The sequence below is a fragment of the Coturnix japonica genome, chromosome 8, assembly GCF_001577835.2.
Source record: "Coturnix japonica isolate 7356 chromosome 8, Coturnix japonica 2.1, whole genome shotgun sequence".
NCBI lineage: Eukaryota > Metazoa > Chordata > Aves > Galliformes > Phasianidae > Coturnix > Coturnix japonica.
In genome coordinates, this window is record NC_029523.1 from 18,392,138 (window position 1) to 18,407,982 (window position 15,845).

The following is a 15,845-nucleotide window of genomic DNA, read 5'->3' on the forward strand; positions in this document are numbered from 1 at the left end:
TATTATTCGCTCTGTCATTAAACCATAGCAGGGATAGCTCCGCGAAGCGGAGCCTCAAAAAATTCCGACGACATCCGTGCTTGTTCCTCTCACGGAAATCTTTAGTAAAAGGCGAAAGATTTATACGATCTGAAGAGAAACCAGAGTATAACCCCGCCCCGTGTCCCGTCCCGTCCCACCGCCCGCCCGCCGCCCCGAGCACACGGTGTCCGGTCCCGTCCCGTCCCGTCCCCGCACCCGGCTCCGCCCCGCCCGCACACAGCGGCTGCTCACGCGCGGTCGGACGAGCCCCACGGGGCGCGGGGAGCAGCGGAGGTGCGCGCGGGTATGCTAATGAGATGGTCGGCTAATGACATGCATGCTAATGAGATGCATGCTAATGAGGGCGCGCCACCACTCACGTGCCACAGCGACCACGTGGGGACGGTGCGGAACGGAACGGAATAGAACGGATCGGAACGGAGCGGAATAGAACGGAACGGAACGGAACGGAGCGGAACGGGACGGAACCAAATGGAACGGAACGGAGCGGAACGAGACGGGACAGAACGAGCGGGTCGGAGTCGGGCTGTGCCGGACAGGCGGACGGGCAGCGCGGAGCTGTGCGGGGTTGTGCTATGGAGGGTGAGCTGCGGAATGGCCTCCAGTAATTCCACGACACTCAATAGACCCCACGACATTCGTGCTTGTTCTGCTTTTCACCTGCAGTGGTGAAAAGGCTCCACCAAAACAATTGGTGAGAGGTTCCACGGAAGGGAAGCCTCCAAACATTCCACGACACTCAATGAAACCCACGACACTCGTGCTTGTTGTATCTCAGCAGCAGTGCGATAGCTCTGCAGGATGGAAGTCTCAATCCCATGACACTCATGCTTGTTCTATAGCTCACTCTGAGATTCCAGACGTTCCATGGCACTCGTGCTTGTTCTGATCTTAACCACGGTAGGGACAGCTCTGCTGAAGGGAAGCCACCAATAATTCCACGACACTCAATAGACCCCACGACACTCGTGCTTGTTGTATCTCAGCAGCAGTGCAATAGCTCTGCAGGACAGAAACCTTGATCCATGACGCTCGTGCTTGTTCTATAGCTTGGTCTAAGGGGAGATTCCAAACGTTCTATGGCACTCGTGCTTGTTCTGATCTTAACCACAGTAGGGACAGCTCTGCTGAAGGGAAGCCTGCAGTAATTCCATGACACTCTAAAGGTCCCACGACACTTGTGCTTGTTGTGCTTTTTACCTGCAGTGCTGAAAAGGCTCCACTGAAGCAATGGCCGAGAGGTTCGATGGAAGGGAAGCTCAAGCCATTCACGGACTCAATAGACCCCACGACACTCGTTGCTTGTTGTATCTCAGCAGCAGTGCAATAGCTCTGCAGGGTGGAAACCATGATCCCATGACACTGATGCTTGTTCTATAGCTCAGTCTAAGGGCAGATTCTAAACGTTCTATGGCACTTGTGCTCGTTCTAATCTTAACTACGGTAGGCACAGCTCTGCTGAAGGGAAGCCACCAATAATTCCACGACACTCAATAGACCCCACGACATTCGTGCTTGTTCTGCTTTTCACCTGCAGTGGTGAAAAGGCTCCACCAAAACAATTGGCGAGAGGTTTGATGGAAGGGAAGCCTCCAAACATTCCATGACACTCAAAAACTCCCACAACACTCGTGCTTGTTGTATCTCCCCAGCAGTGCAATAGCTCTGCAGACAGAAACCTTGATCCCATGACACTTGTGCTCTTTCTATAGCTCAGTCTAAGGGGAGAATCTCCAAACGTTCTATGGCACTCGTGCTTGTGTTTCTGATCTTATCCAGGTAGGACAGCTTGCGAGAGGAAGCCTACAGTATTCCACAACACTTATAGACCCCGATGCTCGTTGCTTGCTTTGCTTTTCGATTCAAATGCGTAAAGGCTCCACCAAAGCAGTGGTGAAGAGGTTCCCGGAAGGGAAGCCTGCAATATTCCACGACATCAATAGACCCCTAACACTCGTGCGTTGTATCTCCCAGCCAGGCCACACTACTGCCGGGCAGAAGGTCCTCCAATCCTCACAAAACTCGGTGATCTTGTTCGTAAAACTTATCGGTCTAAGGGGAGGATTCCAAATGTTCTATGGCACTTCAGTGCTTGTTCTGATCTTAACCAAGCTAGGCACAGACTATGCTAAGGGAACGTCCAAGTAATTTCCACGACACTCATTAGACCAACAAACATGTGTTGTTTGCTCTTTCACCTGCAGTGCGGTGAAAGGTTCCACCAAAGAATAGGAGAGTTCACGGAAGGGAAGCTTGCAATACATTCACGACCACTCAATGTACCACACGACACTCGTGGCTTGTTGTATCTCCCGAGCAGTGCATACCTCTGCGGCAAAAGGCCTCATCCCAGACCACTTCCCAGTGCAGCTTGCTCTGTCTCTTAACCACGGTAGGCACAGCTCTGCTGAAGGGGCAAGCACAATATATTCCACGAACTTCATTGACCAGACTCTTAGTGCTTGTTCTGCCTTTCACTGTAATGGTGAAAAGGTTCCACCGTAGCAATGGCGAGAGGTTCATGGAAGGGAAACCCGCAGTAATTCCACGACACTCATTAGTTCCCACGACACTCGTGCTTGTTCTGTTTTGATCCCGCTTTGGGAACAGCTCCCTGGATGGGGAGAACCAGTAACACGACAGCACTCACCGCTGTCAGCCAGCAGTGGGGCGGGTCTATCATAAAGAGGGAACTCCTATAGACCCATGACTTCCATATTCGCTCTGTCTTAACCATACAGGGAATAGCTCGCCAAGCGGGAGCCTCAAAAAATTCCACGACACTCGTGCTTGTTCCTCTCCACGGAAATCTTTAGTAAAAGGCGAAAGATTTATACGATCTGAAGAGAAACCAGAGTATACCCCGTTCATTTCCCGGCCCTCACCCCCCTGCCCTCTCTCCTCCCTTAGCACCCGGCGATTCTCACTCTCCCCGCTCTTTCCGCTCTTTCCGCTCTTCCCGCTCCTCCCGGTCCCGCACTACCCCGCCCTGCTCTCCATCCCTCACAATTCCGAGATTCCCCGTTATCGGCGGCTGAACACAGCGCCGTGTGTTCGTTCCGCCGCGGTGCACGCTGGGTATGCAAATGAGGCGCCGAATGCTAATAGCGGCCGCTGACAGGCCCGCAACTTCCAGTTTCCTGTCGCCGCACCGTCTCTTAGCAACGGCCCCCTCCCTTGCTGGCGGCGCGATGACGTCATGTCTCGCGAGAACTCCTGGCTGCAAACCGCCCCGTGATCCTTTGCGCCGCCTCTTTGCGCCGGTGCTCCGCCATGGGTGAGTGTTGGTGCGGCTGGGCCTGCTCCGTATCCGCCGCCATCCGCGTACCGTGCTGCCGCCGCATGGTTCTATTCCATCCCAGGTGGTGGCTGGGGTTGCCGCCATCCCGTGCTGCTTCCCTTTGGGAACGGCCGCGGCTGCGATGGGGAGCGGGCGGCGGAAAGATGCCCAGGCTCAACATGGCGGCGGGGTGGGGGGGGGGGGTAGGCCGCAACGTAGGGCTGGTTCATAGCGATGTGTTGGGGCCCATTGGGGCCTTCATTAACCCTTAGGAGATGGGCTGGGTTTGTAGGGCGGTGGGTCAGGGCTGAGTGTCTGCAGCCTGGGAGCAGGGTGTGGAGCTGCCATGATTCCTATAGGCGCCCTGCAGGTTGGTGGTGTAGAGGTTTTTTTCCTAGCACGCTCTGCCAGATTCAGTCGGTGTTTTAAAGCTTCTGTTGTGGACTGAACTGCTGCATATCAGCTGCTTCTTACTGGCCCTTGTGAGGTAAGTTGTGGGGCTGCAACCCATAGAGAACTAGGGAGCTGTACACACGTGCTGGATTGAACCAGCCTATTCTGTGTGTAGAGATCGCAGTGCTCTGAGTCTCAATGATGAAGCTTCTCTGACTGCTGCATGAAGCTGAGTGTGCTGTGCGGATACCAACCTTGGAGAGCTGAGGACTCAGAGCTGCTCGTGCTGTGTGCAGGTAGGGTCTGTGCCTCGCTCTGACCACGCTGCCCCCTCCATCCAGGTATCTCCAGGGACAACTGGCACAAGCGTCGCAAGACTGGGGGCAAGAGGAAGCCCTACCACAAGAAGAGGAAGTATGAGCTGGGGCGGCCTCCTGCCAACACTAAGGTGGGTGATTGCTGTCGTTTTTCAGACGTGATTTGCTGGTTTTAGCATTAAGAGGCAATGGGAGTGATGAAATCTTCACCTTAGGTAGATACACAAACCGTTTTGGTTGCTTTATCTGCCAATGCTGGGGTTTGTCATAGTTACACTGACCACGCTGCCTTCCAGCTTAGGATTTGACTGGGCCCCTCATGCTGTGCTGCTCACTGACACCAGCAGTGCTGGTTATTTTTCTGTCTGTAGATTGGTCCACGCCGTATTCATACAGTGAGGGTTCGTGGTGGTAATAAGAAATACCGTGCCCTTCGATTGGATGTTGGCAACTTCTCCTGGGGCTCTGAATGTAAGTACGTCATCAGTGTGATGCGACTGAAATGCATTTTTATAGATACAACAGTCTCCAGCTGTGCTAACGCAGTAGAGGGGTGATGAAGCAAGTGTAGATTGTTAAGGTGGATTTGAACACATTGCATTGTGCAGAATTGGCTTTGAAGCAGCACATGTGGTGATGATAACTTTGACCTTACGTGGCCTTGGGAGACTGGGTGTCTGCCGGGTTCACAGTGATTGGAGTGTCATAGTTACACTGAGGGGTGTGCTTATATTGCCTGCTTATTGGGGGAGCAAAAAAAGAGTACCTACAGCTTGCATTCTGATCGCTCCATTGCCAAGTGTTTATTGCAAGCATCAGATTTGGGTTGGTGTTTTAAAAGATAAATGTCAGCTAAATTAAAGTCAGTGCCAGGGGGCTGGAGGACATCTGAGGGGGTGATGTGAGCTGGCTTTAGGGTGTGCCTGAGATGCTGTGGAGTGTATCCTCTGCTGTCTGATTCCTATAGGTTTGAATTCATGCTCTTCTTTTGAAAGGCTGCACTCGCAAGACCAGAATCATTGATGTTGTCTACAATGCTTCCAACAACGAGCTGGTGCGAACCAAGACCCTGGTGAAGAACTGCATTGTTCTGGTTGACAGCACGCCGTACCGGCAGTGGTATGAATCCCACTATGCCCTGCCCCTTGGGCGCAAGAAGGGAGCCAAGCTGGTACGTATGCCTGGGGTTGCTCGGTTTTCTTGGTTAGCTGTCATTAGTCAGCAGTACCTGCCAGCATTGATTGGGTTCCTGGCAGTGATAGCACTGCTCACGTGTGCTGCCTTCCCATCAATACCCAGAATAAGTCAGGTTCTGTTAACGGTGCATTCAGGACCACAGGGAGATGTCACACTTGGTTGTGCACAAGGGCCTGTCTGTAGATCTGTCTTCTAATGATGATACTTCTGTCCAGTTCTGCTACTGAAGGGAGAGCGATGACACTTGTGGTGCTGAGGAAGACTTTGCAGCCAGGTCCTTGTGCCATCCTCTGATATAAAAGCTCATGGATTGCTGACTACACTTGTACTTGCTTTTAAGTGTTTTCAAGTGTATTTATCCAGATTAATTCCCTCAAATTCCAACATCCAAACCCCAGATTGCTGAAAATTATTTAAACTCTTGTGTGTAGTATTGAGCTAAAGGTGGTCTTGTATTAAAGCCCTCGTTAGCGCACCCACTGTGTGGTTCAGAGCATGGAGAGAGCTTGGAACTGGCCTGCCAGGAACTGCACCACCCCCAGGTGCTCTCATGTCTGGAGAAGGAGAGCATTAGAGCAGTCACTTCTTGGGGGTGATAACATAGAGGAAACCTTTGCAGTTTCATCTGTCTGGGGTGTTTCCTGAGGGCACTGTCCCTTGTCAGCAGTGACTCCGGTCAGTAATGTTTCATTTCTTGACCTCAAAAGCGACAAGTAGCACTTGATTGTGTGAAGTATTTGTGCCTCGAGATGGGACTTGGGACATGACAGTACTTAAAGAAAATCCTTCTATTTTCAGTGAAGATTTGCTCTGGCAAGAAATAACCACGTCCTTAACCTTGTCTCCAGTTGATGCTGACCTTGTCTTTACTTATGGGCTTGTTTTTAGACACCTGAGGAAGAAGAAATCTTAAACAAGAAGCGTTCTAAGAAGATCCAGAAGAAATACGACGAGCGAAAGAAGAATGCCAAGATAGCCAGTATTCTTGAGGAGCAGTTCCAGCAAGGAAAGCTGCTGGGTGAGTTCCCGGAGCATTAAGTGTGGCTGGGGGTGAGGGAGGCAGTCAGCAGAGCTAGAACAGATACTGTTCTTGGGATCGTGTCAGGCTGCGTCTATGAGGTGTGATAAAGCTGACTGCAAGGTGAGAGCAGGGGGAGAGTTGTCCATGTGTGTCTGCAGGTCTGTCTGCTGGGTGTTGGAGTAACTGTTCTGTGCTTCCTCTGGAGGGAGCCCCAGTGCTGGCAGCACTGTGAGGTGCTTCTGTAGCTGCAGCGCTGGGAGTGACAGCAAAGCTGCCTTGTTGGCTGTCAGGGAAATGATGGGGCTTGAGATGTACAAAATGAGTGAGGACATGTGGGTGCTTCAGGAAAAGCTCAGCATTAACAGTTAGAGCAGCTGCAAGTTCTGATGTGAATAGCTCAGTGTTCTGAAGTCTTCTGGTGATGAGACATGTGTCCAGTTCTGCTACTGAATTTGAGGGATGACTGTTTGGAGATCTGAAGAGGACTTCATTGTGGGTGTAGTCCAGCAGAGCAGGTTCCAGAGCAAGGTATCTCTGGGGAGATAGTTAAGCCAGCACATAAGCTGCTGTGTTAGTGGCCCTTGCTCACTCGTGCCTTTGCAGAGACTGCAAGCAACGTTCCCTTCAATTTGTGTGTATGCTCTAGAGAATTATTGAACTGACTGAGTTCTCCTTGCAGCGTGCATTGCCTCCAGACCTGGACAGTGTGGCCGAGCTGATGGCTACGTGTTGGAAGGCAAGGAGTTAGAGTTCTACCTGAGGAAGATCAAGGCCAGGAAAGGCAAATGAAAATCCAACTATATCAACTATTCTTCTGAAAGAGCCAATAAATGCCCCAGTGTCCTCTAATAAATGGGTCGTGTGCTTCTTTGTGTGCGGAGGGGGCTCGGGTTGCTCCTTATGGAGCATGAAAGCAAGAAGGCTCTCCTGGCATCACACAGTGCTTTTATATCTTGAGGTAAACTCTGCCCCTACTTGCTGGTGATTCAAACACCCACCTTCAAGGTCCAGAATCATGCTGTAAATCAGCCCTTGGCTGAATGCCTGCACTGCTCATTGACGAGCTGGTCTTTCCCTGACCCCCTGGTCTTATTGCAGTGCAAGAGAAATCCCTTCTAGCAGAAGGGCCGGGCTCTCTTTGTGTCCTGCCCCTTTCGAAAGCTGGGTACAAGCTCCAGCTTCTGTTGTCACAGCAGGGTTAGGGAGCTGGGATTTTTCCCAGCACCTGGTGACAGGTGACAACAACTTTACAAAGTCACTGTACCATCCAGTGCTCTGTGCAGGCTGAATGTTCACACACACCTGGTGCCTTTTAAGTGCGTGCTCTGCATACCTGACCCACTTGTATGTTCTTATAAAGCCTCATTTGTTCAGGGAATGCTGTGATGGGATGGAAACTGGCTGCAGCCCAAACCTTGCACTTGACTCTCAGCTGGAGCAGCCTGTGATCAGCTTGCAGAGCTGTAGTGAATAAAGTGTGCAGCCCGATCGTGGTGCCTCTTTCCATTGGGCAGCCCTTAGATTCCTTCACTGGAAGGTGCTGAGCTCCAGCACTTGGTGAGGACCCCCAGCCCCATCAATAACGCTGTCTTACAGGCTGTGCCCTGGCAGCAGGAGGTGCCAGCGCGCACACATGAGCTGAGCTGCAGGGACTCATCCTGCTTTGCTGGCAGGGGCTGGGGGTGGATTGAGACCAATCATCAGCCGGTGGTGAGCTGCCATGGAGCGCAGCTCTGTGCTCACTACAAGGGTGGAACGGGCAGTGTCGGTGCAGGGCCCGGCTGGGTGTGATGTTTGCACAAGCACATTCTTTCTCCATAGTGATCCCATGTAAACTTTCCCTGCTTTCTAGCAACGAGGTGCGGCGGCTGCGATAAAGGCTGTTGGGAGGGATGCGTCACGGCAGCTTCCCCTGTGTTTGCCTCACACCACTCACCCTCTGCAGAGAGCAAACAGGACTCAGGGAGGTCCTGGGGGACTTTGGACAGAGGGAGAAACTGAGATGAGTGTTAGGGCAGGGGCAGGGGCTGTAAACATCACCACGATGGGCAGGATTATGGCTGATCCATCAATGGTCAGCGCTGCTATCGCTGCTGTTAAGGGTGACAACCCGTGGGAACAGAGCTGGCACCTATTGCTGTGCTGCAGGGACATGGGAACGGGGCAGGATGGCAGCCAGGCAGGGTGTGTGGCACTGCCAGTCCCTGTGTGACATGGGCAGGAGGCCTTGGGCAGCTGGGAAGTAGGCATTGCTCCTGGCATGGCTGTGTGCTTGATGTACAGCAAGCATGCAATGCACTGAGCCAGACAGGTGCTGGGTTATATATACTGCTTGAACCTGGATAGGGTCATGAGTGCCAATGCCTTTGTCAGGCCTGGATAAATTCTGGGCAACATCTTTAGAAAGGGGTTTTTTAGCAGCCCTACTGCTGCTGTGGGTGTTTCCATCTCCCTACCCCTTTCCCTTTTTCCCTTCCCTGCCTACTGCCCCCCTGTCACAGACATAGATTGATCTAAATAACTCCGTGACAGTTTTGTAGCATGCAGCTGTGTCACCTGGTGTGAAGCCCCGCAGACATTGCAGTGTCAGCCCATGGGATGGAATTCACCCCCTTTTAGGATGGGATCGATGTTCCTGCCTCTCACTGCTGGGGGTGACAACAAAGATGCTCAAAGTTGAGGCTGGCAAGAACTTTATTAACATTGAGGCTACCTCCCACCACGATGCTGAGCACATTTGCTCTGTCCTGGCTCAATGCCTGTGCTGTCCCCTTGGCAGCAGGCAATGTGCCTGGCAGGCTGCGAGTGGTGGCATCACCCCGACCATCAGCACTTCACCACCACCCTGGGGACAAACCCTGCTTCAGGACTGGTGAGGCTCCGCTTCTGGCCAGGGGTGCAGGGGAACAGGGCTCACCCACCTCCTCAGGGCTCCCCAGCTCCTGGCTGCTCATCTTCGATGATCTCTCTGGATGGTGCTTCCACCTGGATCAGTGGCAGCTTATTGGAGGCCTTTGGGGAGCGGGGGCTTCCCTTCTGGCTCTCCTCATCCTCTGTCTCCTCCTCCTCGATGCGGCTGACGGCCTCGGGGTCCTCGCAGTGTGCAGTGCTGTCCCCCCGCGCACGCCGCAGGTGGGGGGTGGCTCGGCCGCCTCGTCCAAAGTTCTTGATGCTGATGGCAGGGGATGCGGCGGTGAGGAAGCGGCTGAGCAGCGGGGTCTGCGTGCGGGCCATGTTCGGAGAGGCCTCCACTGTCTGGCTCTGCTCCATGTCCTCGGTCATGCTGAGGGGTGTGGAGGGGGGATTAGGATGGCCGTGTGTCCCCAGGATCCACACCGATCCTGCCAGATCGGTGGTAGGGACTCCCTCTGTTCCTATAGGGGTGTTCCATGCACTCACCGCATGTCAAAGGTGGAGCCCAGGAAAGAAGGCTTCAGGGTCTCGGCAGCAGTAGCCATGGTGTAGGGGGGCTGAGCTGTGGACTCGTTCCAGTACTTGTCCTTGGTGGCCGGCGGCAGGTTCTGGTACATGTCATCCACTGAGAGCAGGGACACCTAGGCATGGCAGGGACAGGGGGCAGCTCCCATTGGCACCTTGCTGGTTGTCCCCATGCCCACCCAACCCGATGACGGCCCAGGGCAGGACCCACCTGCAGGTTTCTGTCTATCAGCTTATTGGTCTCAAAGTCATCATCGTCTTCCCCAAAAGGGTTAATGATCTGCTCTGCAACCTGAGGAGGGAGGGGACAGGTGACACAGGGACAAGGACAGGGACACCTCCCCACGGGGCTCTCCATCCTTCAGTCCACATAGAACGTAGTCATAGAGTCATTCAGGTTGCAAAAGACCACTGAGATCACCCAGTCCAACCGCTGACCTGTCACCACCATGTCCACCAAACCACGAGACATGAAACAGACCAGTGTCCCATGTCCCATCTACCCAGTGCCCTGCTGTGACACGTCCCCAAGGGCTGCAGGCAATGCTCGTGCCATGCCCTGGCCCAGGAACCCCTTAAGGGACACCTCAGCCATGTGGCTGCATCTCACCTTCAGCCAGCCAGCATAGAAGAAGAACTGCAGGAGGGTAGAGAGGGGGATGTACATATCCAGGTCCCCCTCCTGCCCTGGCTCCAGCGGCTCCAGGAACTGCCGCCCAATGAGACAGAAGGCAAAGAAGGAGTACACAGCAATGGTAACCACCTGCACGGGGAACGTGGGGACAGAAGGTGACAGTGAAGGGGGACAATCCCAGCAGTGCCACCTGCTGCAACACATCACTGCCAGACTGGGGTCACCCACCTGTGTGTACACCAGCGGGATGCTGATCCAGTCGTAGTGGAACAACATGCTGCACTTGGCCCGGAACAGGTTCAGCTCCTGGCAGGGAAGCACGGGTGGGTTTTTCCCTATCCCCTGTAGTTCTCAGCCCCATGTACGGCTGATACCAACTCACATCCATCAGCAGACGTAGAGCAACGTCATCACGGATGCGGCCATCGCGCCGTGCCTGGGCCGCCAGGTTGGTGAACCAGACACAGGGGATCCAGTACTTGTTGAAGTCTGAGTACAGGCTCTCAAACTGCTTGCGTTCATCCTGTGTCATGAACCCTGCAGCAAGGCAGAGGATCAGCACAGGGATCCTATGATAAAGGGAATGGGGCCTTTGGAGGACGTGATTTTGGGGATGGTCCCAATGGGAATATGGTTCTGTAAGGAACCTATAGCCATGAGGGACATGGGTGAGCAGAGAAGACATAGGTGCCTTTGGGGATCTCCACGCCATGGTTGGGTGCTGCCTCCAAGGGGCTGGAGATGCGTATTAGCGGGGCATCTCTACTGCAAACTCCCCCAGGGTGACACCTCCAAGGTCCCCACCTCTCCCACCCCGTCATCCCGGGCTCTGTCACCCCTCACCAGCTTCCACCACATGCTCCATGCTGGGAAAGCGCTTGTAGACAGCAGTGCTGACGGAGCGCAAGATCAGCACGCTGCACAGGTTGGCATAGCGCACCAGGGTGCGCCGCAGGATCCGACCCCGCTCATCCTTGCCGTGGACGTTGCTGGAGATGACGCACATGAGCTGGTCAGGCATTGGGATGCTGGTGTACTGTGCCCACCACCGATTCACAATCAGGGTGACATAAAAGCCTGCAGAGAGACATTCCATTGGGAGATGGGAGTGGTTGGGTCCAGGTGAGGATGGAGCAGTTCTGAGGGACCCATTGGGTTTCTGGGGTTAGTGTTCCCAGGGGTGGGTATGGGGACATCCCTGACTCCTTCAGGCTGGATATCAGGAAATATTTCTTCTCCAAAAGAGTGGTCGGGCACTGGCACAGACTGACCAGAGAGGTGGTGGTGTCACCATCCCTGGAGGTGTTTGAGATCCAAGGGGAAGTGGCAGTGAGGGACGCGGTCAGTGGGCATGGTGGGGTGAACTGGGGATGGTGGATGATCATCCCATTGGTATCCCCAAGGACAAGAGTGGCTCCAGGAGCTGAGTGTCGCTCCCAGGACTCCTCCAGCCCCCAGCCAGGATGGACAGTGGGGGCAGCCCCACCCCAGGGAAGCAGGAGAGGGACCCATACCTAGGACAAAGGACATGGGGATGAGGTCCGTGGAGCGGTTGCAGTACTGAGCCACCTTGGTGTAGAGACGCTTCTGCTCCTCAGTCAGCAACCTCCTGCAGCAGGCATGGAGCAGGGTCAGGGGTGAGCAGTGGGGCTACCCCAGAACCCCACTAAAAGCCATTTCCTGTGTCCTCTTCTCCTTGTAGGGTCCCACCCCAACCCTCTTGAGGACTAGTGGACCATGACTGATGGACCCCTACACATCCCCACCCCAAGACGTGGCCCCTCACAGGTGATACTGAGGGCATAGGGAGCATCACAACCCACTCACCGGTAGACGATGCTGAGCAGCGCATACAGCACCACGAAGACGATGAACTCCTTGTAGAGCAGCTTGTAGATGCTGCCCTTCCAGCGGAAAAGCAGCTTGGAGAAGCCCCCGAAACGAGAGTTGGCGACTTTCAGTGTGTAGGAGACTGTCATGGCAGCACAGCCCCACTCCCTGGGGCAGGAGCACCCTTATCTCACTGCCTGGGGAGGAGCAGGGTCCCTGCTGCTGGCCTGGACATGCACTCACCCCCACACCAAGCACTGGTGCCCATCAGCCAGACGGCTCTGCAACCTCTGCCCATCCCTACTCGTGTCCGTGACTCCCCCTAAATAGCCCGGTGTGGACCCATCAGCCCTGTGGTGATGGATTAGGGCTGTCACAGGCAAGGAACAGGGAACTGAGCCTCGGCCACACCTCGCTGTCAGCAGGAGCTGTCGGTGCTGGGAGGCACGGGTCTGGTTCTGGGAAACACAGTGCTGGGAAGCTCAGTGCACAGTGGGGTGCTTTGGGAAGAGGGGAAAGGATGACTGCAGGCAGGGAGCTGGAAGGGCAGATCTCAGAGGGACAAAAATCACTGGGAGCCATACGTACGGAGCAACAGTGAGACCACCCCATCCTCATTCTCATCCCCCGTCTATCTGCACTGGTACCAGTGCTCCCAGCCCAGCACCGCCGGGGTCGGCGGCTCCGTCCCATTGTGGGCTGTGCCGGACAGGAAACGCCGCTTCCTTTGCAGGCCATAGCGCCGTGTCCCGCCCTGCCCGGCTCCCTTCCTGCCCGGCACAGCGCCCAGCCCAGCCTGTGTCGGCTCCGACCATGGAGCTGAAGGCTTCCAGTGCAAGAAATACCCCTCATACATCCCCTTGCTTCCCCCTGACTTCGTGATGCTGTGGCACGGGTATAGGACACGAGGCTGCAGCAGGGCTGGGACACCCGTGGGTGGAGATAGTGGAGATAATTTACAGCCCCTCCAACCCCTCCTGACCCGAACGCTGTGCCCACAGCTTCCACCAGTGGGCCATAAATCACAGCCTTGGTCTCACAGCTCAGCACCCGCTCCCCTGAATCAAGAGACAGGGTGCAGCCACACTGCCACGAGTACAATGATTTATTTGGCGTTGTCTGCTCCAGTGTAGGGAAGGCTGCACCCCATCAGCACGTCGCTAACGTGGCCCCAGTCGAGCCCACCTGTGCCTGGTGCTCACACATGGGCACAGCAGGGTGTGCAGGGCTGTTACATGTTGCCCATGAGGGACCCTGCAGGCAGATCTCATTTCTTGTCCCTATTATCTGCAGGCTGGGAAGCAGCAGAGCTGCGCTGGATGCAGCTGGATACAGAGAGGACAGAGGTCCTGCTCAGAGGGCCTGGCACACACAGTGCTGCTGTACATATGGGACAGCCCCACCTCCTCTCCCTGGGTGCCTGGTGTCCCTGTACACCCTGTGCTCTGCCCAGTGCAAGCATGGGGTACATGTAGGGGAGCTCAGCGGAAGGGCTGGCAATTTGGGAGTGCAAGAAATGGCAGATTGGTCTGTGCATCCCCCATCCACAGCCACCAGTATGTCCCAGCCAGATCCCAAATCCCAGCCCAGCCACCCATCAGTGCAGCTCGATGTTCTCATACTCCAGGTTGTCCGAGTCCTCCAGCTCAATGCCGGGCACCAGGTTGTAATAGTCGGTCGATTGGTTCATGTAGATCTTCTCCCGGTCTGCAGAGTCCTTCAGCACATCAGTGACACTCACTGTGTCCCCCTCTGTCTCAGGGCTGTCCCGCCGCCCATCGTGGGTTGGGACATGGGATCCCACCTGGATCTCCACCTCCTCATACAGGTCCCTGCTGCTCTCCTCGGGGGGCTGCAGCAGCACCCGGCTGCCCCGCAGCACCTTCCCCTCGCTCTTGGAGGGGGCAGTGGTTGGCTCATAGGGGACGTAGCGGTGCGGCTCAGGGCACACGGGCACGTTGCCCCTCTCCGCTGGGGCAGTGTGGCTGCTCCCAAGGCTGTAGTTGGTTTTCCTCTTCCTCCTGCAAAAGCAGCAGGTGATGGCTGCGAGGATGAGGAGGGGAGGCAGGCAGATGAAGAGGGCGGTGAGGCTGTGGTGCTGCTGGCACAGCTCGTCCCGTGGGATGCTCTGCAGCTCTGCACCACGGTGCCGCTCTGGTGTATGGCAGGTGAGCGGGGCAGGCAGGCTGGGGACGCCCTGCAGGACACCCAGCAGGGCACAGCTGCACTCCCAGCTGTTGTTGGAGAGCTGCAGATGCAGCAGGGATGGATGCAGGAGGCTGGGAGGGAGGGAGCTCAGTGCGTTGAACCCCAGGTGGAGCTCCTGGAGCTGGGTGGAGGCCTTCAGGAAGGATGCGGGCAGCTCCTGGAGCTGGTTCCCATCCAGATAAAGGACCTTCAAATTAGGGGCATCTTCCAGAAAACCTGTGGGGAGGCTCTCCAACAGGTTGTGACTTAAGTGCAAGACCTCCAAAGCCGGGGGTGCTCCCTGGGCGTTGCTGATGGTTGTGATGCCGCAGTGTGACAGGTAGAGCTGGCGCAGCCCCCTCACTGCCACTATCGCTCCCCAGTCCAGGTGGGTGACGTTGGATCCAGTGAAGTTGAGGCAGCAGCTCTCGGTGAGCGGATCTGTACGGAACGCCTGGAAGTCCACGGGCTGGGTGCAGTTGCAGCTCTCCGGTGCGGGCTGTAGGGCGAGGCTGGCAGCGAGCAGGAGGCCGCCCCATAATACGGACACGGTGCCTGCGGGAGGGCACAGGAGATGGGCACCCCACTGCGGGACCGGCACGGGGAGCGGCCCCTCCGCCCGTCCCCACGTTCTGTCCGCGCACCCCCCGTCCCTGCCCCGTCGCTCCGCTCTCTCCCGATTCTCGGTCCCCCCGCCCCGCAGCCGCCGCCCTCACCTGCCGCCGCCCGCCCCATGCTCCGGGGGCCGCTCCGCGATCCCCGACGCCGCAACACCGCCGCCCGGCTCCGCCTCGCCGCGGGGGTGGCCCCGCCGGAACCCGACCGCCCCCGGGCCCGGCCCAGCAGTGCTCGGCCCTCGGTCCCTCTGCGCCGTCCCGTCTCCGGGCTCCTTCACACTGCGAGCCGTCCGGTAGCGCAGTGCCACCCCCCGCCCCTTACATCCTATCCATTCTCCCGCCCACCCCGAAAATCCCATACTGAAACACCCCTCCCCACCCATCCCCCCTGCGGAGACCTTTCCAGCCTCCCTCCATCCCCACGGGCCGTGTGCCCCACCAGCCCCTTCCGTACCCTCAGTCCTTTCGAGACTCTGGGCTCAGCCCAGTCCCTTTCTCCTAGGGAGGGGGACAGGACCCATCCTGCCCAGTGCCCATCTGTGTGTGGGGTGGACATGTTCATGGGATGGGGACCGAAGGGACACCCTTCTGGCACAGAGCTCCTTATCATTTCCTTCCAAACCTCACAGCTTCCAGGATGGGAAGGAAGGTGCCAGGCTCGGACACAGCAGCACAACGCACAGGAAAAGCAGAACTGGAGAGGGGATTCCATAGCCCAGAATGTGTGTGTGTGCTCAGAGCCCAGAGCTGGGGAAACTGAAACATGTGGCACAACAGCACTGAAGCCTGGGGGGAGGAGGGTTCTGCACACCCCAAATCCAAGTGCTTCCTTAATTCAGAGGGATCTGGGTCCTTTTACTTCTCCTTGCAGGAAGGATTTGCAGCTTCC

At 56.0% G+C, this 15,845-nt stretch overlaps 3 protein-coding genes and 6 non-coding genes across 9 annotated transcripts; 5 read left to right on the forward strand and 4 right to left on the reverse strand.

Moving 5' to 3' along the window:
* Positions 1-35: 35 nt before the first annotated feature.
* On the reverse strand, positions 36-149 carry LOC116653819. Its single transcript, XR_004308286.1, has one exon. It is a non-coding gene; the product is annotated as a U5 spliceosomal RNA (small nuclear RNA).
* A 2,639-nt stretch (positions 150-2,788) lies between these two features.
* LOC116653818 lies at positions 2,789-2,902 on the reverse strand. Its single transcript, XR_004308285.1, has one exon. It is a non-coding gene; the product is annotated as a U5 spliceosomal RNA (small nuclear RNA).
* A 223-nt stretch (positions 2,903-3,125) lies between these two features.
* RPS8 (ribosomal protein S8) lies at positions 3,126-7,103 on the forward strand. Its single transcript, XM_015870342.2, is given in 8 exon segments — positions 3,126-3,168; positions 3,171-3,239; positions 3,242-3,319; positions 4,057-4,163; positions 4,404-4,503; positions 5,028-5,203; positions 6,118-6,247; positions 6,930-7,103. Coding segments are annotated over 8 exon segments (810 nt in total). The 5' UTR covers positions 3,126-3,128; the 3' UTR covers positions 7,040-7,103.
* On the forward strand, positions 3,905-3,989 carry LOC116653803. The gene has a single exon (XR_004308271.1). It is a non-coding gene; the product is annotated as a small nucleolar RNA SNORD55/SNORD39 (small nucleolar RNA).
* On the forward strand, positions 5,419-5,490 carry LOC116653804. Its single transcript, XR_004308272.1, has one exon. It is a non-coding gene; the product is annotated as a small nucleolar RNA SNORD38 (small nucleolar RNA).
* Positions 6,663-6,734, forward strand: LOC116653805. The gene has a single exon (XR_004308273.1). It is a non-coding gene; the product is annotated as a small nucleolar RNA SNORD38 (small nucleolar RNA).
* Positions 7,104-7,294: 191 nt separating the features above from the next.
* On the forward strand, positions 7,295-7,423 carry LOC116653814. Its single transcript, XR_004308282.1, has one exon. It is a non-coding gene; the product is annotated as a small nucleolar RNA SNORA35 (small nucleolar RNA).
* A 1,075-nt stretch (positions 7,424-8,498) lies between these two features.
* BEST4 (bestrophin 4) lies at positions 8,499-12,931 on the reverse strand. The gene is made up of 9 exons (XM_015870339.2): positions 12,150-12,931; positions 11,837-11,931; positions 11,166-11,399; positions 10,705-10,859; positions 10,551-10,628; positions 10,299-10,451; positions 9,900-9,980; positions 9,650-9,804; positions 8,499-9,533 (listed from the first exon to the last, which is right to left on the reverse strand). Exons 1-9 carry the CDS (start codon positions 12,299-12,301, stop codon positions 9,176-9,178), a joined length of 1,461 nt encoding a protein of 486 aa, XP_015725825.1. The 5' UTR covers positions 12,302-12,931; the 3' UTR covers positions 8,499-9,175.
* Positions 12,932-13,236: 305 nt separating this feature from the next.
* Positions 13,237-15,196, reverse strand: LOC107317519 (chondroadherin-like). The gene is made up of 2 exons (XM_015870340.2): positions 15,056-15,196; positions 13,237-14,894 (listed from the first exon to the last, which is right to left on the reverse strand). Exons 1-2 carry the CDS (start codon positions 15,072-15,074, stop codon positions 13,750-13,752), a joined length of 1,164 nt encoding a protein of 387 aa, XP_015725826.1. The 5' UTR covers positions 15,075-15,196; the 3' UTR covers positions 13,237-13,749.
* Positions 15,197-15,845: the final 649 nt, after the last annotated feature.

Excerpts from the sequence above, each read along its gene's own strand:
- BEST4 (XM_015870339.2), bottom strand. The coding sequence starts at position 12,301 with ATGACAGTCTCCTACACACTGAAAGTCGCCAACTCTCGTTTCGGGGGC. Across the intron at positions 10,860-11,165 it reads GGAGCATGTGGTGGAAGCTG|GGTTCATGACACAGGATGAA; the intron begins GTGAGGGGTGAC and ends GCCTTGCTGCAG. Across the intron at positions 9,534-9,649 it reads GGCTCCACCTTTGACATGCG|CATGACCGAGGACATGGAGC; the intron begins GTGAGTGCATGG and ends CACACCCCTCAG.